The sequence below is a fragment of the Culex quinquefasciatus genome, chromosome 2 (genome assembly GCF_015732765.1).
Source record: "Culex quinquefasciatus strain JHB chromosome 2, VPISU_Cqui_1.0_pri_paternal, whole genome shotgun sequence".
Taxonomy (NCBI): Eukaryota; Metazoa; Arthropoda; class Insecta; order Diptera; family Culicidae; genus Culex; species Culex quinquefasciatus.
In genome coordinates, this window is record NC_051862.1 from 41,996,114 (window position 1) to 42,020,073 (window position 23,960).

Genomic DNA, 23,960 nt, shown 5'->3' on the forward strand with positions numbered 1-23,960 from the left:
GGGAAGGAAGTGTATCGTCACAAACTGGACCTTATCACGACACCTTAGGGAGGCGACCTATGGAATATTAACATTAACCCTAACATGTTAACATTAAGTTGAGAATGAAACTGCCACTGAATCCGCTTTGTAAATGCCGGCCCCGATACTCTTCAAGGGTGTTCCCCTCAGGAACTGGGAAAGATTTACTTTACAAGCTCCAAAACTACAATAAAACGTATCCCCTTTCATCGGCGCACCCTCTCTCAACATGACCCATAGAACGATCACGATCTCGTGCTCCAGAATGTGAGCAGCTTGCATAAATCACTCTCCACATTTTATTTTCAAGTTCCCTTTTTTCCGAGCCCACAAATACCCGCTCACAACTCCGCATTGTTAACCCAGCAAATTTCCCCTCTGTTCTTTTTTCCTCCTTTGTGCCAAGTTTACCTGAACTAACATATAGTTTAGTATGGGTAAAGTATGGTCACATAGTTAGTTGCTGCTCCGATGATGATGAGATCGCCCAACTGATGGGTGGCCATCAGTTTGGAGTGGGCTGTTGTGACGAGCGGTTGAGTGAAGAGTTCAGTTCAAATTTGACGAGTTGAAGTTTCCGTTTGAAAACATTGCCCAAAGTTTGGGTTGCAATTTTATTGTTTCTTATTAATAAACCATTAAGGTTTGCGTGACCTTGCTCGTGTCTAGAGAGTGAAAGAAGATGTTATTTTGAAGATCGCACCGTTTTGGTTCGTTGAAGTTTCTGTCTGACTGTCTGGAGTTTAGACTTCATTTATAGTGTTAAATTCTGTTTTGTACACCCGGAGGCACCAGACCGGAAACAAAGGGTATTTAAAGTCATCGCGAGGGGAAGCCAGTTTGTAAGGAGATTTATTAGTTGGGATGTTTTAAAGAACTGAATTAACGACTTAATTTAAACAAACATGTGCTGTTAAAATCAGAAGAATATAAGTTATAAACAATTAAAAGTGAATCTTCATCAAAAATAGTTTTATTATCTCAAGCCATGAACCGTTGCTGGACTTTGGTCAAGGTTAATTAGTGATGGTTTGCTGGTGATTGCTGCCGCTGTGGAACCCAGAATCTCTTCCTGGAACGGGTCTTCCAACCTGAAACAAAAGCGATTTTTTGGTGATTTTTTTCGCGAGTGAATTGAAAAAAACTCCCACCCACACACATTGTGACTCTTCTTCAGCCAGCGAACGAGGAAATAGCGTTCTAGAATTGGCAGAGCAGAATTAATTCAGCAACAACGAAGAGAATAAAAAATCGAGTCATTCAGTAGATAAAATCGAGCATCAGCCAGGTAAGCAAAGCGTTTTAGAATGGAAAATCCGAGTGAAAAGCGACTCTCGGTCGGTTGTGGGGGTTTTTGAATATGTTTGGTGGATAGAATGGAACGAACCAACGTACGGACCACGTGAAACGTGAAACTTTTCTATACAGAAATGATAGAGAGAGCAAAAAAGCGCGCCAATTAAGCTTCTAAAGCGTGAAACGAGGGGTGAGCGATTAAAGCACCGACTCTGGTGACAATACTGCGACTGTGGGTGACTAATTGGGAGCATTCTGAACGGAGGTGAAAATTTTAGTTTTTTTGTCATTGTCAATCTACAATTTTATTGAACTAAATTGAAAAAAACTGTGTTTTTCAAACTGTTTTAAATCCAGTTTTGAATTTACTTGATCATTGCCGGTGCGAATATTTTTAAAAGTTTATGCCGCCCCAGCTTAAAAAATAAAGAGGCAAATGCATATTTTTTCAAAAATCTTCGAAATAATAATGAAAATGTCAGTCAACTTCACAATACTTTAAAAAAGTAAAGTTAAAAATAAATCTTCCAATCACTTTTATTAAAAATCAATTTTGTTTAAAAGGATTCTAGCTGTCCCTAGAAATAATCAGCTTCTTTATTATTTTAAACTTTATTTTTTTAAGGTTTAAAATGGATCGAAAAAAAAACATTTCTATGCATATTTCTATTGTAAATTTGACTTAGGAATACGAATATGATAAAATTAGCATCAGAAAATAGGATCTAAGGGGTCCCCCGAGCAAAAATTTACAAACAAAAAATTCACTAAAACAAAAAGTGTCTATTTTATGTGTGAAACTGCCTTACCCAAAGCGTTTTCAGTTTCAGATGGTAGCACCAGATGTCACCTACAAGCTCCAGTTCGATTTGAGTTAATATCTGGACGGAATACTTTTTTATTTGAGTTTGAAAATTGTGTTCACTAAAATGCCAATAACTCACGGTGTGTTTTTTAGAACAAACTTTTCAGGAAAAAAAAGTCATCGCTACTTTAAAAAGTGTCTTTTAAGAATTTATCTCAGCTTTCCGATGCTTTTAAGAGCGAAATGATTTATCGAGCAATTTCTGAGATATCTATTTTTTAAGTTTTTTGTTCCAAATTCCTTCATTATTTATTGGAATCTTTTAAACAACAGATCTAGGAACGTGTCAAATTATGTGTTTTATGGGTCATTTACTCATCAAAATGTGCAAAATAAGACAAGAAACAACAAGAAGGTTGCAAATCGCTAAACATTTTGAAAATACTTTTTTAGCTGAGTTTTTGAACATGTGTGATTTATTCAGAAATTATAAACATAAAACCGTAATTAAAATATGTTTTTAACATGAATTCAAAGATATTTACATAATTTTTGTGTACAAATATCACGTATTAAGCTGATTAAGCTGATACAAACGATTTTTTTGCAGATTTGTGATTGTTAAGGTTATTATTGGATTTTTATGAATAAATATGATATTTCCTCAATCAAATATGACCCAGGAACATGGATGCAAAACATGATTTAAAATCGAAAATGTACTACAAATTGCTGTTGCAAGCTTCAAAATCCATTTAAAAGTATAAAATAAAGAAAAAAAATATATTTTTTTTCTGTTGAAAATGCAGTTCAAAGAAGGAGTAAAATTCGTGTGTTTTAACTCTGAATGTTGAAAACATGGTCAAAAGCTTTTTTTTTTGTTTAAACATAAATTAAATAGCATTTAATAAAAAAAATCAAACAGAAACTTCCATTCCAAACTAGTTGAACAAAAGTCAATGTATTTGTAAAAAAAATGTTTTAAAAAGATAAGATTTATAAGACATCTATAATATTGTTGATTCCTTGATCATTTCATACATGAAAACTTAAAAAAAACCATTCATACTCATGAAAAGTATTTCTCCTGAAGCTTGCAACAGTAATTTGTAGTTCGATTTCGAGTATAAAACATGTTTTGTATCCATGCAACTGGTAAATATTTGGTTAAGGAAATATGATAATTTTTTTCATAAAAATTTAATACCCTAATCAATCTGAAACTTGCAAAAAAAATCGGATTCATCAATCCAAGGCGAGAGATATTTGTATACAAAAATTGTGTAATAATCTATTAATTCTTTTAAGCATATATATCATGCGGTTTAATGATTTTCATTTCTGAATAAATCCCACGTATTCAAAAACTTGGTTAAACTGAATTTTAAAAATGTTTAGCGTTTTACAACCTTTTGCTAAGCTATTTATTATCTTGTTTTGCACATTTTGATGAGTAAATGTCACATAAAACACATCATTTGGCAAGTTTCACAAGCTATTAGTATAATGTTTTCAATAAATAATAAAGGAATTTAGAACAAAAAAACTTGAAAAATAAACAACTCAGATTTTTTCGATAAATTATTTCGCTCTTAGAAGCATTGGAAAGCTGAAAAAAAATCCTACACCCAAAGGAAAAATATATATCAAAATCTGCAACAGTGGATTTGCTGCAGAAAATGTCACAATTTATAACATTTTTTGCAGCAAGCCCGTAGATCATTTTTGCCCGCGTGTAAACATGTCAGCGATCTGCAGTTCTCACCAACACATATAATGCTAGCCCGTCCCCGAGCAACACTCCAAAGAGAAGAATATGTTGGTGCTCTTTCACTTACATTTCATCAAGCTTCCATGGCGTGGTGTTTGCGTGTCGGATCAATAATCAAGAAGTTGGTGCTTCAATTCTAGTTCTGTTAAGGGTTTTTTTTTGTGAAATATAACAAAAAAGCCGTCGGTAATGTCGATAATTGTCGGTAACGGGCAAAAATGTCACACCCCTATATCGCAAAAAATGCATGAGGACAGTTTTCATGCAGATTCTGATATACTTTCATGCCGCCATGCATCACAATCATGCGACCGCCGTTTGGGTGTATAATCAATTGGGATGCTTTACCCCGCATTTTGTTGCATTTTTAAACGCTTTCAGATGTATTTTGAATTTTTAAATTTGATCAAATTTTGCCTGAGTAACAGCCTTTCAAAAAAATTTCACGATTTTGAAATATTAAACTTTGTGTCCCAATTTGCCCCACTTCCCGTAGACCTAGAGTGCTCATATTTTGGCCAGATGCTAATTTTATATGTATTTATTATGTACAAACAATACCTGAAAATTTATTTGCTCGTGGACTCGTTCTAAAATCCAATATAGCGTCCAAAATGACGGTGTTAAAATTTTGAAAAAAAATGCATTTTTTAATTTAAAAGGCAATTAAATATATTCAAATTTGATAAAAATCGAGTCGCTCAACTCGAATTAGATGTTAAAAGTAAGAAAATATAAAATAAACTTTTTGTCATGATTCGATTATTTGAAGTCCCATTCAAGGCTTCAGATAATCGAGTCTGGACTGTATTTCAATTACTTGAAAATTTTTAGAGGAAATTAAAAATCATGAAAATTTATTTAAAAGTAATAAGATCCATGACGATTTAGTCTCTAGAATAAAAAACAAAATTATTTATTTGACTTATTGAAAAAGTTGGTTGTCGATAATCATGGCCTTTCAAGTCACTCGCAACGGACACGAACGACAAAATAAAAATAAACAAAAAAAGTAACTTTTTCTAAACAAGTAATTTAAAAATGAAACATTTTGTTCTAAATGAAAAGTGACCCTTCTGGGTTAATATAGATTCGAAAGTTCATTCAATTTCCCTTAAAATGACACGTTCCAAATTTTTTTTACAGTCGAATAACGAAAAATTGCAAGGTCTTTGAAACATTTTTTGTGTTTTGTTAAATGAAAAATACACAGAAAAAATTATGGTAATATTTATCAGGAAATTGTGACAGATTTTGTGCCAAAAAAAAACCCCAGAAAATGATGAATTTTCATCAGTTCGACGTCGTCGTGCTATCTTGTCGCACCCGCCATTTTGACGTTCCGAGAAAAACGCGTTTTAATGTTTGACCTTGAATGTTCAAAAACGAGAGCACGCAATGTAAACAATAACAAACACGTTTTGTTTGGCTCACCATTCTGTGCATTGTCCCAAAGTTTGGTTGAAGTTGGTTGCTGGAGTCCCGAGTTATAATTACAAATGTTTACGGTAGTCTAGCTTGTACGTACGACAAACGCATCCTGACTTTCCTGGCCTGAAATCCCTTTAGCCTTTTGTCGCACTTACATCAATTTTCATGGAGTGACAAGATAGCACGACAAGATTGAAACTACTTTCATATGTAAAGTGACAAAAATGCACGGAGTTTTTTCGGTTTTTGTTGAATATCTCAGGATTGAAATCGAATTTTGGGGATCTGTGAAGGTCAAAAGGTGAGGCATTGTGAGCTGCACAAAATGGCGTTCTTAACTCAATTTGGCCCAAAATGCACGTACGACAAGTTGTGCGATGTGGTGTACGATGGACGAGTTTTTGATGAATATTCATCAGATTCACATTTTTACATATTTTTTATGCAATATTACTCAAAAAAGGTAACACTCAACCTAACAAATTTTTAACATTCCAAATTTCAACTTACCCCCTAGGTAGGACAAAGTTTCACGCAAATCGAAAAGGGGTCGGGGCAACTTGTCCCGATTTCTTGTGAGTTGGTAGAGAATTACCCAAATAGATTTTAAAATTTTACAAAACTTAGTATTATTTTTGGTTTTTTATAATTTATTTTCAAACATCTTCCCTCAATTTTAATAGATGAGATAAAGGCAAAGCTACACAGAAAAAATGATGGTAGTATTCATCAGGAAATGGTGACAGATTTTGTGTCAAAAAAATGATTAATTTTACCCCAGAAAATGACGAATTTTCATCAGTTTTTGACGAATAGTCATCATGTTCACATTTTTACACATTGTTTATTTAATACAAGCTCTTCCCGGCAAACTTCGTCCTGCCCTTTTTTTGGTTTCCTGACGTTTCTTGCTCGTTTGCTAATTCAGCCTCCTGTGATCAAAATTTGATTTTACGCAGCTTTTCCCATACAATCTGCAGATTTTCCGGAATCGGTTCCAGAGTGGCCAAAGTTGTCACTTGTTGGTGTAAGAACCTTCCTTGAACTTTTACGAACCCAACGCAACAAAAAGCACCTCGATACGACGCTCCGTATTGAGCTGATTCGCGTTCGAACAAAACCGTCGATTTTTTTTATATATATATAGATTATTCAAAAAAGAGGTTAATATTCAACCTACCAAATTTTCAACATTCCAAAATTCAACTTTTTATTCTGTGTATCAAATCAAATTTGTATAGAGTTTAATACATTTAAACAGGATAATCAGCGAAATTTGTCATGAATCTACGATTTCATCAATGCACTTTTATAAATAAACTTGATTTTCAACAAAACCCTTCATTCATTCCCTGACTATGGCCTCCGTCAACCACTTCTTTATTGTAGTGCTTTTACCATTAGGATCGGTTTACTCAACCATCGAGTTCGAAGACTCCACGTATCGAAAGTCCTCAGCAAACTATACCATATCAGTGGTACAATACCTCGTGGCGCAGCAAATATCGACATTTGATTGCTGGTTCTATCACGCCACGCCTGCAGGAAATGGCGGAAGCTTACAGGACATCTTCGTCGGCTTAAACCGAGAGTCAACTCAAATCCCAAAGCTTATAACGAACAGTCACTTTGATTGGTTGGCACTGAGGGGAAACAAAATAAAAATCCCCACGCTAGTTGTGATCCAGTTTGAAAATGCGAGTTTTGTTAGGCCGATTCTGGTGAATTTTGCACTAATGATTGGGACGTTACCTAGTAGAACTAAGTTTATATTTCTGATTAGTACTATCGAGCGAAAGGTGTTGGTTCAGTTCAAATCAATTTTGACTTTTTTGAAAAGGTGTAAGATCTACGACGTAATTGTTGTTTCGAGCGACGAGGAGATGATGATTGTTCATGATTTTGCTAAAGATACTTCACATACTTCGAAGTTCGTGCCACCAAGGTGGCTTTTCAGGGACCAGTCACGAAATTTAAACGGGCTGCCACTTCGATACGGGCTTCTGGCATATGAAGACTGGTTCAAATGTACCAAGGATGACTGCTTCGGCTACGATGCAATCCTTGTTAAAGAAATGGCAAGATATTTAAACACTTCTGCCAAGCTTGTGAAATTTACCTGTCCAGAAAAGTACGATCAGCGAGATGGATACGTGTACAGATGTGTGTATGTTGTGTCTAACAAGCTGTTTTGTGATTTTGATATTTTCATAGAATCAATATCCGGCCAAGATTACGAACGGGGATACCTACAGACACCAATGCCAGTTGATAATGTATTGTTGGTCCCGAATGGACGTCCACTTAATGTGGTCGAGCTTTTCTTTCGACCTTTCCAAACCGAACTTTGGATTGCCTTCTTCATCGGAACGATTGTTATCAAAATGATTTCCCTGCTGGTTCCCAACCACTTCCGGAATGACGTCCTTCTTCTACCAATCTGCGGCTTCGAGCGTTACAATTTGAATCACACAGGTCAAAACGAGAAACTCGTCATCCTCACCCTAATCCTACTGTTCTTCTTCATATCGAACGCTTACGAAACCAAAATCATCTCACTGATGACCAACAAACCTCGCGTTGGAACATTCAGCACATTCCAGGACATCCTGGACACCAAGACCACCGTCAAAGCAGATCACCAGCTGGCGCTCGAATTTCCCTTCTTCAGCACCCTCTATCAAAACGGAACCAAACAGGACTACATCCAGCTAGATGGCACCAGCGCGTACATGACAGGGGGACTCTTTGGGCAGACCCTGGTCCTGCGTAAAGTCAACTGGGACTATGAAAGCAACCAGCCCCGGTACAAGGTCATGGACGAACGGTTCGCAATGGTGGTTGGATTCTACCCACTCCCGGTGAAAAGCGCTCTGAAGCCGCACCTGGAGTACGTGCAGGCCGCCCTTTGGGAGGCAGGAATTTTGAACCTTTGGTACGAACGGAACTTGGACCGAATGGCACTGGACTTGGACTGGCAGGTTTCACAAAAGGGCGTAAATCCATCGTCTAATATACTGAAAATTTCTGATTTGTTGCCAGCGTGGTTGATTGTTTGGTTTGGAGCTGGAATTGGTTTGATGGTGTTTTTCGTTGAAGTTATCTTTAGCCTGTTTCAATCCTTAAAATCCAACCTCGCATCGAGATGGGTATATCGAAAAGATGGTTAAACTTATTTTGAAATCATTTTCAAATAAAATCATCCCAATAACAAAAAAAAAGTTTTTCGAGATTTGATTATTCGAAGCATTAATTATCCAAAGTGAAATTTCTAGGCATAAACTAATAACTAGAATTCTGTGATATCTCTTCTCTAGTTTGACCCAGAACATTCTAATTCGCTTCACAATATGTAAAATGAAAATAGATACGGTGAGCATCAACCATCCAACACAACCAACGTGTTCAGTAAACCGATCCATTCAGCTATAATTTGCCTTCAATTTCAAGCCAGTTTTTCGTCACCACTTTTCTCCGTCACCATTTTTTTACTGTTTTGCGCACAATTATTCTGCTCCGCAACTCTCCAGTCGATACATCACATCACAACAATCCGAGAACCTTCCGGTTTGCCAGCGCGGTCATCGCGATGCAATCAAACCATTTCAGACACACCAGATTCGCTTGGTAGAACGTACCGTAAGGTGGAGTAAGTTTGAACTGTTTCTTAAAAATATGTGATAATTTGATTTATAAACTTAGTTTAAACTTGTTCAAAATGTAGTCAAAAATGATAAATTTCAAAATCATTCAACAATACAATTTTTCTCAAATTTACTGTACTTTAGAACAGTTCCGCCCGGCTAAGCCGACCGGCGTGAGAGTGTTATTGTTTTTTATGGTAATTCACCATGACACCCGCTCTGCCCCTCTCTCTGGAAATCTCTCTCTACCCAGCATAGCATTACCGGCTTTTCCTTTATGTACGTCGAACACGCCAACTCGCCGGCACATCCAGAACCAGTGCACAACATCGATTATGTTGTGGTGCTAGGTATTGCATTATGTTGTTGTGCTATCCGTTTCCCCCCTTTCTTTTGCTCTTTATTTTTTTTCCTCTTATTGTTCTCTACCGTGTTGCAACGCTGATTTTTTCGAGTTGGAAAATGAGTTAAGCTGTTGATCATTTTCGAAGAAAATTGATCATCACTATAAAATATTCTGTATTAAATTCAATTTAACGAATTTCAGAACCAAAAGGAATCAGAATGTGCCGGTTGTTGCCTTCTTGAAGCCACTGAAAGATTTGTTTTATCTAAATCAATTGTGCTTCAAAATTTATATAATTTTGTGGTACAATCATTGACGTCCTAGTTGGCAATCATTGATTGATGACGATTTCCATAACTTTACAGGGAATGGGATAATCGTTACAAAAAGGAATCAGCATGTGTAGGGCACTATTGTAAACAACTTGTTGAAGGAATTTTGTCAAAATAGTGAAAGCGACGCAAAATTTATATCTTTGAACGAAAAATCATGACAATGATAGAAGTCTTCACGCTAAGCGAGAGAAAATAAAGCAATTTAAAAAAAAAAACAGATATATCTCTAGTTTTTTTCAAAAGGTCCTATAAACATATGAAACACAATAGCTTATAGAACCTTTTCAAAAAATCAATCGAGGTATATTTATCATAATTTAAAATTTATTTTAATTCACCAACTATATGTGCTAAATGGTACATGTAACTGAAAATGTATAAATAATAGTTTTACACTTTTTTAACCTGGGTGCAGAATAGTGGTCCGCAAAGCGGCCTCAATTTAGAACTGTCAAAGCGGAACCAATTAACTGTTTGAAAAATGATACCAAGAAGTGGCAAGTATTGTAATCAATCTATGATTTATTTTGTCAGGAATAAAAAAGTCGAAGGCGTCGAGCTTTTGAGGTATTCGAAGTCAACACAGTTTATGAAGAGGGTTGGAATCGAGATTGGCATAATTTGTCACTAACATTTAAAAAAGCGCTATGCCTCACGCAAAACCTATCACGGCGTGTTTTCTAGAACAACCTTATCAGGAAAAAATAGTCATCGCCACTCTCAAATGTGTCTTATAGGAAATTTTCTCAACTTTCCAATGCTTCTAAAAGCAAAATGTTTCATCGGGAAATTTCTGAGATATCTCTATTTTAAGTTTTTAGTTTTAAATTCCTTTATTATTTAATGGAAACTTTATACTAACAGTTCAGAAAACTAATCAAATGATGTGTTTTATGAGTCATTTACACATCAAAATGTTTGCACATTTTGATGAGTAAGACAAGAAACAACTATGTAGAAGGTTGCAAACCGTTAACATTTTGAAAATTATGTTTTGTCTAAGTTTTTGAATATATGGGATTTATTCAGAAATTAAAATCATAAAACAGTGTAAAAATGTATTTTTTACAAGAATTATTTGACAATTACATATTTTTTGTGTACAAATATCACGTGTCTACTCTGATTTAGCTTGTTTAACCGAAACTTTGGCAGGTTTGTGATGATGATATTATATCTTATTTTAATGAATAAATTTGATATTTTCTTAAGCAAACATTAACCAGGAACATAAATACAAACATGATTTGAAATCGAAAATGTACTAAATATTACTGTAGCAAGCTTCAAAAGTCATATTTTCATGAGTATAAAATAAAGATAAAATTTTATAAAATGTTTTCTGTAGAAAATGCACTTAAAAGTAGCAATAAAACTCGAGTCTTCCAATTCAGAATTCTGAAAACACTGTCACAAACAATTATTTTTGTTTGAACAAAAATTAAATAGTATTTTTTACAAAAAAAAAATCTAATAGAAACTTTCTTTCCAAGCTATTTGAACAAAAATCATGACACATATTTTTTTAAGATGAGATTGAAGATGAGAGTCTTATAAACTTCTAAAAAATTGCTAATTCCTTGATCATTTAATACAAAAAAAACTGAAACAATCATTTCATACTAATGAAAGTTTTTGTCCTAAAGCTAGCAACAGTAATTTGCAGTATAATTTCGAGTACAAAACATGTTTTTGTATCCATGCAACTAGTTATTGTTTGATTAAGGAAATATGATATTTATTCATAAAAATCTTGTAATACCCTATCATTCTCAAACCTGTAGAAATTTCGGTTGTATTAGCTAATTCCAAGCTGAATCAGAGCAGACTGGTGTTATTTGTACACAACAATTATGTAATAATCTATTTGTTTTTGTAAAAATAATATTTCAATACGGTTTTATTATTTTATTATTTGAATAAATCCCACATATTCAAAAATTCGGTTAAAACTTAATTTTCAAAATGTTTAGCGGTTTGCAACCTTCTACAAAGTTGTTTCTTGTCTTATTTTGCACATTTTGGTCAGTAAAATACACATGAAACACATCATTTGACAAGTTTCCTGGACTGTTATTTAAAAGTTTCCAATAAATGATCAAGGATTTTAAAAGAAAAAACTTAAAATAAAGATTTTTCAGAAATTTCCCGATGAAACATTTCGCTCTTAGAAGCATTGGAAAGCTGAGAAAATTTCCTATAAGACACTTTTGAAAGTAGTGATGACTATTTTTTCTCCTTGAGGTTGCCCAGAAAACACGCCGTGCTATGTTTATGACGTTTTTTGAAATGTTAGCGATGAATTATCAATAACTATGAATGGCACCAGCTAAATAATATTGAATAAACTTACTCCGATATTAGCACTGTGCTTCAATGCTACGAAATCACGGAACTCCCATTCGGTTGCTCTTCAGATTCATAAAATTCCACCCACTTCTGACGCAATTGTTCGTCTCGTGGAAAATAAAGAAGGACTCTTTTGGCCGCCCATCGCTTAGTATACGAACAAAAAAAGCACGAAGCACTTAAATTTTCCGTAAAAACTTTAAAATCAACAGATCCAAAATGTTTCAAAACAAGTCACTTCAGCAGCAAAAAATATGTCACGCTTGAGCTTGAACATAGCCTTTTATTTTTTTTATGTTTACAGCTGTAGCGCAGTTGTATTAACGAGGAGCAGTGGGGATCATTCGGAAATCACGTTACGCATTCTGTCTTTTCAGCACCCAGATTTTAACCCTCTACAACTCAACCCCGCCTCTAGGCGGGTTTCGATCTGAAAATTCACAAAAACTCAAGTTTTCAACCAATTTTGGATCTTTAAAAAGCATTGGAAAGAAGAACTCTTTAAATTTAAGAATGTTCTAAGGTTGGAAGTGCGACTTGTTTTATGTGACTTTGCTAATGTTTTTGAAAATGTAATTTTTTCTAGGATCAAATTTGGCTGTGTTTCTTACTAAAATTTTGTTCTATATTTTTTTCTTTTTTTATAGTTGACAATTTAAAAAACAAACAAAAAAATGAAAAAGTGATGCTAAACGCATGAAAAAACTAGATAAGCAAATGGTAATGATAAGAGGTGGTAAAGTAAGCCAAATACAATCAAAAACAAACATAAACTAAACAACATAAATGCAAATTGAAAAACTTAAAATGAAATAACAGAAGTAAAGTTTTTCGTAGAATAAAATTTGTTCAAAATTACCTCCTAAACATGGGAGAAATAAAAATTCTCAAAAAAATTGGGCGTTAGAGGGTTAATGTACGAGCAAAGATGGCATTATAAAATCGTTCTTTCTGTAGTTCAAGCTGGTCTAATTGAAACCAGCAAAATATGTTTTTATAAACGACATGACTAAATCAAATATCCCAATTCGCGCCAAGTGTCCCGATTCTCACTTGTTAAGTGTGCAATAATATTAAAAGCATTTTCTTAAATTGATTTTTATTTTTATTTTTATTTTTAATTGGTAAGAATGCAATATAATGTTTTTCAAATTCATTCGTCAGTTTCCAATCTCCCAGTCACAAAATATTCTAGCAGAGCTGGTCCTGCCATAATCCTGCTAGAATATACAGCTCTGTGAAAACTCTGCTAGAATCTTGCTAGAACGTCGTGACTGGGCTTATTGTGTGAAAGCGTAATGTACTGTTGTTAAAAACTGGTGGTCACAAATATTTAAATTTGCTATTTTAAAACAATTCAATGTTATTTGAAAAAAAAAATGATTCCTTTGCCAATATTTTCCAAATTTTATTTCACCCTAATATTTTTTTATAAACTTATTAATTTTAATGGAAATAGACGTGCAATTAACTGAAAACAATTTAAAATGCATTTTCCTGCAATTTAATTCTTCTATTTTTGTAAGATTGAACTAGTTAAAATTGAGTTAAAACACAATTTGATTTTTTGTAAAATTTATCTTCAAGAAGTCTATTTTCCACGAAAGAAATTTTTTCGTCCCAAAAATATATTGCAAAATAAGTGTATGTACTGGATTAAAAAAAAAATTTGAATTGAAATGCTGAAAACTTAGCCTCTTTTTTTGCTATTTTACCTTTTTGCATTAAATACGTTTTGTTCACAGTTTAAAAAGGATTTTTATATAAATTTCAATGAATTTGAATCGCGGCCCTTCTTAATTGACAATAAGTATGTTTTTTAATAGCTCGTTCCAAGAGGGCTGTTTTTGATCCCAATCTTGAAACATCGCACAATGTCAATTGATATTTGTTTTTATGAAATTAAAAAAAATGGTGCCATCGGAGCTTTCTAGTTCTCTGGCGTGTTTTTTATTGTTAAATTTAAAAATTTACATAAGGCTATAGGAACTTATTCTCGATTTCCGGGGATTCAAACCCGCGACAAATAGACGCATGTCTCTTTTTGAATTCCTAAATCATCATTAAAATGATCAATTTAAATGTTCGGAAACTAATCACGATCGTTTTTTCTTCACCACAGTTCATGTATATTTTAAACTATACATTGAACATATGGCAGTCGATTTTGCATGCTAAAATAGCCAAATTCATGCAGGGTATTAAGGTTTTAAGTTTTTGACCATGTATGAAAAATCGGTGAAAAAAATTGTTCATTGTTCATTTTTCAATCAAGGTAGGCATCTTTGGTTGCCACAACATAGCTCTGGTGAAAATTTCAGCAAAATCTACTTTGATAAAAAAATAACACTCAAATATTTGTTTTATTGATTTTCATACAAGGTTTAAAACGTATACAATTTTCGAATCGTTTATTATTTCTTGTCAAATTTTGATTTTTTTTTATGCTGAAGAACAGCTCAGACGAATTTTAATAAACGATTCCACTGAGTATTTGACAGTAAAATAGTAACCATAGTAAGCAGAATAAACATAAATTGTGCACAAGCCTTCTTAGATCGCTCGGTAGAAGCAAGCAACATCAGAACATTAGTTAGAGAATATTTTGAATAAAGAGTTTTTGTTCAAAAGTAAGTAATAAATCGCAGGCAATTTCCCCAAACGTACTCTCACTTTTTCCCTCTGACATAACAACAGCAATAAAACCACATTTCATCGAATTTACGCAATTTTCCTCCCCCGTTTCACGCAATCCACCCGGTCCCCCCTTCCACAATGGTGACCATCCGCAACATCAGTCGGTGGTGACCTCTATATGCCGTTGGAAAATAAGCAAAGTTCGTAATCAGGCAAATTTGTGCCTCAATCGAACCGTGACAAATTGCATTAATGACATGTGTTAGTCCGTTAAGTGTATACCTTTTGAGGTTTTTGTCAACTCTTATTTTTCTGGTTAATACTAAATTAATGTTTGCTTTTTTTTTGCCTCACTTTCATCTTTATTTTTGCAGAGACGAGCATCAGCTCAATGCAGCATGTCGAACCGGAGTATTGAGGCTTTTTCAGCGTTGTTGAGCAATATCCGCAGCCGCCATCAACTGTGTTGATTGAGGAGAGAGAGGCATGGTCATGAACCGGAGGAGGAAAGGATTCAGTAGATTGGTGAATCTTGGACTTTTGTTGCTGGTGCTGCTGGTGAGAAAGGATCACTTTGGAATAAATGGACAGATCCAGGATGTGACCATCGTGCTGAGTCAGGGAGCGATTGTTGGGGTAAGGATTTTCCTTTTCATATTTGTATGTTTTATGCTTGCGCTCTTTTTTTTATTTTTTTGCTGTTGAACATTTCTCTTTGTAGAAAAATTACTTTTTGTAAATCTAGAGTTTTTCCTAAAAAGGTCCTACAAGTACACAATAGCTTATAGGACCTTTTAAAAGCTCCAGATTTCATGTGTTTATAGGACATTCAAAAAAACTCTAAAATGTTCTAGATTACAAAAACTTGCATCTTTTGGCACAAGTCGGACAAAAATTCTATTGGCTATGTTGCCATTTTTTTGAAAATAACACCATGGTTTTTGGAAAACGTTTAACAATATTAAGGCTCTGAAAGGCATCATTTGGCGGCCATCTTTGTTTTAGAAAAAACATTCAAATTTACTATTTCTGGAACTCAGAACCATCATTCACAGTCATTGCCCCAAAAGTGAAAGACACTATCTAGGGAAAATTCTCGTATGTTTGGCAGGTTAAGCTCTCGCTCCTAACTCCATCCAATTTGCTGATTTTCACTATTTAAACAATTAATTTTGCAAAATTTTTGATAGAAACTTGCTTGCTCACTTCTTATTGAGCTATTTATCACTTGATTTCAGTTGAAAACGCTTTTATTTAGCTTTAATTGAATGTCAAAATTCTGACCTGCCAACATTAGAGGCACGCTGGAATTAGATGGTGTTCCCCTACGACCTTAACCATCTCTGGAAATATTTTTCCGAATAGATCAAAAAATGTCCCATCCAGGTTTTTAAGCGAAGATGGCGTTCGAATGGTGAACACCCGAAATGTCAAAATCGCGCAGTAGCACCAACATTAGAAAAAAAAATATGGCTGTCATGTCATGGCACACTTGTTCCGTAATGTTGGTACCACTGCGTGATTTTGACATTTCGGGCGTTCACTATTCGAACGACATCTTCGCTTAAAAACCTCGATTAATTTGATTTAAGGGTGCACAGCAACCAAGGAAGTTGTTGTCTTCTTATTCCAAAATTGTCAATCTTACGGACCCAATCCTGCAAGAATCTGGTTGTAAAAATAGTCAAACTTTGTTGTAAATAACTACGAAGACAGTAATTTATGGGATGAATAGAAAATAATAGCGATAGTTCCCGTAATATTGAAGATACTAAAATGTCTGAAACAGAAATCTGGGCGCAAAAGCTATGGTTGATGTGTACCGTTAAAGATGATGAAGATTGGTTTGCTGAGATACAGCCTCCGAAAGGTCTCTGGAGTTTTTTTTTTGTTTTTTTTTTAATGTTCCAGTAAACCAAATTTCTATTTTTTTTCTTTTTAAGAGTTTTTGAAACAACCTTGACACCCAAAAAACGAAAAAATGCCAAATTTGATTTTTATTATTGGACTTTTTAAAAAAAATCAGGTTTCATCTACATCACCTAAATAACGTAGAAAATATGCGTTCGATCTTCATTTTTTTTACAAAAATAAAGTGCTTTGGAATGAATTCAAAATGTTCAAATAACCCATATCGGTCGAACATAAATGTTTTTTGACGTTTTCAAATGTCAGGGTTTTTTTTAAATTTATTTTTATTAGGTCCTTTTAGGTGCTGTGACCAGGTTGGGACCGAGGATCAGAAAAACAATATATAATAACAAAAAAAAAACTACTTAAATTCCATACTTGGAGATCATGTAACTGACGAGGGTTACTTGGTCCAAGCGGGTCTTGCAGGTCTTGAACCTGGCGATGTACTCGGAGAAAATTCCCCACAGCTCAGCCGAACTGTAGAGTACCTCCCCGGCTTCCTTCTCCGTGGCTCCACCGTCTCGGGGGCCACCTTGGCTGCTTCCTGCGGGACGAGGGCGATCCTTGGATTTTCCGTCCGGAACTGCGCCCGGCAGCGGAGGGAACACCGCCGGCGTAAACGCTGGAACTGCTGGACTCTGCTTCTCCGCCTTCCTTGCCGGCGGTTTCGGTTTCGACGCCTGCTGGCGCCTCCGGATGAAGTCCGCACGTTTGGGGCAGCTACGGTCAGTGGCTTCGTGGGCTCCAGAGCAGTTGGCACACCGCTTCGGCTCGGCTTCTTGGACTTTGCACTCGTCCGTCTTGTGGGGACCCCCACAGTTGTTGCACCTGCCTTTCAGGTGACAGTTCCTGGTTTCATGACCCAGCTGCAAGCAGTTCCTGCACTGGGTCACGTTCGGCCGCATGATCTGGTAGGCCTCCCACCGGATGATAGTGCTTGCCACAACTTTCATTGCAGAGAGCTTCTTCAGATTGGTGTATCCCTTGGGGAAGACCACAATGTACGGAGTTTCGTCCACGGTGGACTTTTCCTTCCGCTTGATGGCATGCACCTCCAGCGCGTCTAGCTTGAGATCCCTCTTCAGCAGGTACTTGACCTCGTCCGGTTTCAGTTCATCAGGTAAACCACGAAGAACTACCCGATGATTTCGTTCGCTCCGCCGATCGTGGGTGTAGAATTCCACTTTCTTCTTCTTGAGTAACTCTTGCAACTTGTCAAAATCTTTGACAGAGAAGCAGGTCACCTTGGTTCCAAATCGGGTTAGTTTGTAAATCGGTTTGAAACCTAATTTACAACTTTCCACTATCGCCACGAGCTTGTAAAAATCCGTGGTGTTCTTCACCACCAAAGGTGGTTGCTTTTGTTTACCTGCCGACTGGCCGGGTGGTGGAACCGCCGGGGCGTCCCCTCCTCCTGCTGGGCTGGCATTGTTGTTGTTTTTGTTATCCGCTAGCGGGCTGAACTTGTTGTTGTTGAGCAGGGTCTTCTCAACTTTCTCTCCTTCGATGCCGATTCCAGTGACTTCGCTGGACTTCTTCCGCTTCCGATTTCCGCAGACGGGACGAAAATCTTCCTCCTCGGAGGATTCCTCCACCTCCATCTGTCAAAAACTACCAAGCACACGAGATGACAACACGAGCAAAACACGTCTTAACTTGTCGCTGGCTGGCGACTGAGTGCAAATGTCAGGGTTAGAGCGTCCAATTTTCTGGGGTAACAAATTTCCCGGGAAACGGGAAAATTCATACAACTACAAGAAAATGTATATTTTTCTAATTTTATAAGCTCAAATCATACAATAAATCAAAAAATGATCTTTGGTATTTTTTATCAAAATGTTTAGACAATAAGTTAAATGATAATGAAATTTCTTTAAAACTTGCTTTTTTGACCAGGTTGAGAGAGTATGGTTTGACAAATTAAGTTGAAATAAAAAAAAATCATGCAGATATTAAGTTTTTCAAAACAAAAAAAAATCCTAAAACAAGTCAAACTGATTTCAGTTCTTGAGCAAATTGGTAAAGCTTTTATGTTTTTCCTTAAAAATCTTACTCTGTTTTACTTCAAACAACTCAATGTTTTCAAATGTTTGGAACAAGGTTTTACAATATGTTTGCATTTTTTGGGCACGCCTCAAACAATACATAGTAGTTTTTCAATTATTTTTTAGTGTTTTTTGCCACATGGTTTTTAGGTTTACTTCGGTTGAACTTTTTTTTTTCATAGCACAAAAACATTATTTAAATTATACGATAAATTTACATCATTCCACTATCTCTCCTACCTTTTTTACTTCAAATTGTAATTTCTTTTATACAAGAAATTGAACCAGAGAGAATTGAATTGATTAAACGAGATCAAGTAATTCTTTTTGCATAAGCCTATTTGAAATATTTAATGTCAATTTTCATCTTATTCGATCATGATAAACAAAAACGTAAACAATCTCAATTTTGCTTTGGCGGTAAAGAGTCGAAATATTCTTTATTCTCTATCCAATTATTGTTTTAAAAAGATTTTCTAAATTGTAATAGTTTAATTCCAGTTGCTTAAGAAATTAATGTTATAAGAAATAAATGGTTCCAAAAATTAAGAAAATGTAAACGTGTGCTTGAATTTCGGGAATTCCCGGGAAATTTACAAGTTTCCCGGGAAACGGGAAATATTTTTTACGGGAGATCCCGGAAATTTCCGGGCTCTAGTTAGAGTCGTTTTGAAAATTTTCAAAATATTTTTTACAAACCACGTGGACTCTTTTTTTTGGAAATTTCTCAGAAATTCTCAGAAATTTGATTTTAATTTGGTCAGGGGGTGTCCACAAACGACGTAATTTTCAAATCGTCCATATTATTGCCCCAAAAGATGCCATTTCTTGTAATCTAAAAAATATCCAATAATTTCCACTCTCTTTCCAGCTCAAAGTCTTCCCGGAAACCTCGCGCTTCCCGGTGTACACCTACCTCGGCATCCCGTACGCCAAACCGCCTCTCGATGAACTGCGCTTCACCCCTCCGGTGCCCACTCCCGGCTGGAACCGGACGCTGTACGCGCGAGACTTTCGACCAATCTGTCCCCAGCTGGAGAACAACAGCTATGACGACGTCGACGGCCAGAGTGGGTCGTACCGGCTGCGCGAAACCAGCGAGGACTGTCTGTACCTTAACATCTGGATGCCGGAAACGGCCGTCCGGTACGGTGGGTTCCCGGTGTTGGTCATGGTGACCGGCGAGGAGATGGCCTTTGATTGGTCGGTTAATCGGGCGACTGGTTTGGATTTGGCGTCGGACGGGATCATCGTGGTTACGGTGCAGTATCGGAGTAACGTGTTTGGGTGGCTTTCGCTGGGGACGAAGTATGCGCCGGGGAATCTGGGGTTGTTGGACCAGCAGTTGGCACTGGTTTGGATCAAGGACAACATCCAGAAGTTCGGTGGGGATACCAACCGGATAACGCTGCTTGGTCATGGCACTACGGGTGGCCCGAACGTCATGACCCACATGGTCAGCCCGAAGGCGCGAGGACTCTTCTCGAAGGCGATCGTCATGTCCGGAACGATCTTCTCACCGTACTCACGGGTCAACACTGACCGCAGTCTGTCGGAGAAGATCGTCAAAATATTGGCCTGTAACTACGAGGTCGGCAAGAACGTGCTGCGTTGCCTACAGCAAAAGAGTGTTCACGACCTGTTGAAAGCTTATGAGTACGTCTACCAAAATGGAAACTACACAATGATCTTAGGACCAATTGTGGACGACTACCTGCTCCCAGCGGATCGATACGTGATCGACGATCCGCGATCCCTTTTCGCCTCGCGATCCTTTATCATGGAAGATATGCCGATGGTCTTCGGCATCACCAGCAACGAGGGTGCCTTCATGCTGAACAAGTGGCAGGACTTTGCTCGCCAGGGACAGGACTACCTACGGCGGTACGTCAATTCCTCCCTCATCCCTAACGTGCTCGAGCAGTACGAGTTCAATGGCGCAGGACAGCATCAGATCCGCGAAACCATAAGCTGGCGCTTCTTCGACCAAATCCCGGAATCAACCGCTCACCTCCTGAGCTCGGTCATCAAACTGACAACCGAAACGCACTACGAGATCCCGTTCTACAAAACCCTTGAAGTACTCACCTCAACCACCGAGGACCAACGCAGTACCGCGATCCTCGAAGGTTACGGCGAACAGCAGCGACAGCAGTCCACTGGAGAACCAGGCAATCTGTACGTCTACCTGTTTCATCACTCCAATTCGATGGATATGCGAGGCAAGATCAACTACTTTGGAGGGGCGTCGCACTCGTCCGATATGCCGTTCCTGATGGGACCGAGTTTGTTCCAGGAGATTGGCCGGAAGCGGTTGTCCCAGTCGGAGGATAAGCTGTGCAAGAAGATTCGGGCGCTGTTTAGCGATTTCATTAAGGGAGGGTGAGTTGTTGTGCTTTCTTGAGAATATTTTTCTATGTATTTTCGTAAACATGGGCTAACTTTATTTATTTCTTCATCACTCCAGTGACCCCACGCCCACCCGCAAGATCGACGCCTGGACGCCGTACAGCGCGAACCTTCGCTACATCAAGTTGATCTCAACGCGCGCCGACAGCGTGTTTCACGAAGACAAACACAGCCTGGAGCACGTGTTCGAGGACAACCTGCGACTGATCGAGGACAAGCTACTGAACAGCAACCAGGACCAAGCAGAGGGTGGGAACAGGCAGCAGGAGAATCCTTACCTGTTGGGAAGGAACAATCTGGACAGCCAGGACCAGGAAGGATCGCGATCGTCGAAGAGTGCGGTTTTGGTGGACAATACGCGGGACTCGGAATACTTTCACTATTTGAGGAAGCTGGACGGCTTCTGGCACCGGTTTTTACCAAAACTGAGCGCTATCATGAACGCCACCGATCAGGAACTACTCCGAAATCGTCGGATCGATTTGGCCGCCGAAGAAGAGCAGGAACTCCTGCGGGAATCCTCGGAAGCATCCCGGTACAAACACGCCTTCTTCTCAATGCTAACCCTAGTCTGCATGCTCCTAGCCGTCCTGGGTGTTTGCGTGTACGTCCTCAAGAAGAGCACCAACAAGAGCTTCACCAGCATGTTATGACATAAGTTCTTCTTCCGGTCGCAGCTGTTCGACCGGAGGAAGGGTCGTAACGCTAGCAAACGGACCGAAGTGAGCAGCAGCGCGGCGGACGACGATGAGTTCAACATTACCGGGATCAGTCATCACCGGATCAAGACCAGCAGCAGCACCCTTGGGACGGAGCACGTGGTCCGGAAGAACCCCCTGTACGGGAACAAGTACAATCAATTCTCGCTGCCAACGGCGTCGGGAACTGCCAGAATCGTTGAACCAACGGGAACGCTGACAAGCACCAGCAACAAAAGTGTCATTGGACAGCAGCAGCAGCAGCAACGTTCCGGAAGTCAGCTTGGGACGACCAGGATTTCGACGGTGACGAGGCCAAGGACTACGGGAGCGGTTGGTGGTGGTAGTTCCGGGGAGTTTGGAGAGAATGTGAACGCAATACTAACCGATCTTGACGAGGAGGAGCGTGAAGTGAGGAATTGGAGGTATCAGCTCTCGAATGATCACTTTTGAGAAAGGAGAGCGATGTGGTGTTGTACAAGTTTATTTAATAAGTTTGTGAGTGCTTACTAGTGATTAGGAAAAGTTGAGGTTAATGGTTAAGTATATGTGTGATTTAGGGAGTAAGTGAATAAAGGATATGAATTTACAATAAATAGCATAATATTTTATTTAGAAAACTGTAATCTAGATAGCAGATACGAAAAATGATTACCGTCAGTGGGGGTGACTATGGGTCAAAAAACGATACACCTCTCGTATTTTCTGAATAACAAAAACAATTTAAATAACATCGAAAATCTTTCAACGTAGATTTGTTCTTAGATAGTTTACTAACATTTTCCCAAAATATGGTGGATTTTGATGAACACTACCTTAAATGCCAATTGTTTGAAAATTGACCCAATCTCACCCCTTAGAGGGGGTGACATTGGGTCAAATGAAACTAAAATGATGCTCAAATACAACGACATGGTAGAAACAAGTCATCCAACAGTGTTTCTTGTTCGAGGGAATCGTATTGACAAGCTTCAATGTTTAAAGTGGAGATTTTCAAACATTTGGGTAGTTTTTGAGCAATGCTAACAATAATATAAGAAAAATCATTTTTCGAGAGGTCATTTTGGGCCAAAAACGTACCCCAACTTTAGACAGCTGCCAAAATAACAGGGTGTGTTCTAGGAACGAGATTTTTTCAGCGAAGTCATCTTAAGATGTCCCCTACACAACCCTTTCAACAGAATTCATTTTCATTGAGAAGAACATGAGAAATGGTAAAATCCGTAAAAAATCACTTTGACCCAATGTCACCCCTACTGACGGTATCTAGATAGTAGGTACGATTCATCATCACTTTAAACAACTTGAAAGATTATGAAAAAGCGTTTCTTTTTTCTTAATTCTTAATTCAAACTTATTTAATTTTTTTTTCGTCTTTCTGTTACATTCTTGTAAGTTCATAAAGGACCATTTTTTAAAGTTTTCTCTGAGATGAAGGTTTCAAGCAAGCATATTTTTGAGAACTCTTAATATAATTTCTTGTTGTTTCACTAAAAAAAAATCTTAAGTATTGAAATAACAAGCCATAGTTTCAAAATTTGCATGGAAAAAGTGTTTTAAATGCATTTGTTAAGTTGTTTTGCAAACATTAGTTTTTAAAAAATGTAAGCTTAGACATGGGACAATGGGAACAAAACATTTTGCGATATCAAAATATATTAAAAATTCAAAAGTTTGCAAAAATTAAACCCAAACATGCTAAAATGATTCTAAAAATTTGAAGTTTCTTGAAAAAATATTTTTCCCCCCTGATTTTTCGGGCAAACTTTGGGGGGGGGGAGAGACAAAAACTTTAAATAAAATTTGTACCAGCCTTAAACAAAGAAAACTAGCACCATGAAAATTTTCCATTACCGCTTTTTTCCATTTTTTAAACATAAACAAATCTTTACAAAAAATTAATGTGAAAAAGTCTGAACTCAAGCTGTAGAGGTGAAAAGTCACCGATTGTGATTGGACACTCAATTATATTTTTCAGCTGAATAAATTAACATAATAAATGTAAATTTTAAATGGCCGGGACCCGGGGTGCAGGGGTAAACGTGGTTGCCTCTCACCCAGTCGGCTTGGGTTCGATCCAAGACGGTCCCGGTGGCATTTCTCGGGACGAGATTTGTCTGATCACGCCTTTCGTCGGATGGGGAAGTAAATGTTGGCCCAATGCTTTAGAGCGAACAATTTAATTTATTTTATTTTTAAGTTTAAAAACTATGTCTTAACTCAAGCATTTTTGAAGATTGTTTTATTTTTTGAAAATAG

At 37.2% G+C, this 23,960-nt stretch overlaps 2 protein-coding genes across 2 annotated transcripts; both read left to right on the forward strand.

Moving 5' to 3' along the window:
- The first annotated feature begins 508 nt into the window (after nucleotides 1-508).
- On the forward strand, nucleotides 509-21,675 carry LOC6042169 (carboxylesterase 1F). Its single transcript, XM_038255002.1, has 4 exons — nucleotides 509-1,309; nucleotides 15,010-15,271; nucleotides 19,466-20,976; nucleotides 21,062-21,675. The coding sequence occupies exons 2-4, from the start codon at nucleotides 15,122-15,124 to the stop codon at nucleotides 21,654-21,656; spliced, it is 2,256 nt and encodes a 751-aa protein (XP_038110930.1). The 5' UTR covers nucleotides 509-1,309; nucleotides 15,010-15,121; the 3' UTR covers nucleotides 21,657-21,675.
- Nucleotides 21,657-22,297, forward strand: LOC119765974 (the record flags this gene model as incomplete). Its single annotated transcript, XM_038250281.1, has 1 exon — nucleotides 21,657-22,297. A coding segment is annotated over one exon (498 nt), but the record flags the coding sequence as incomplete, so codon positions are not given.
- Nucleotides 22,298-23,960: the final 1,663 nt, after the last annotated feature.

Coding starts and splice junctions, on each gene's coding strand:
- LOC6042169 (XM_038255002.1), top strand. CDS start 15,122: ATGGTCATGAACCGGAGGAGGAAAGGATTCAGTAGATTGGTGAATCTT. Junction 15,272..19,465: donor GTCAGGGAGCGATTGTTGGG/GTAAGGATTTTC, acceptor CTCTCTTTCCAG/CTCAAAGTCTTCCCGGAAAC. Junction 20,977..21,061: donor AGCGATTTCATTAAGGGAGG/GTGAGTTGTTGT, acceptor TCATCACTCCAG/TGACCCCACGCCCACCCGCA.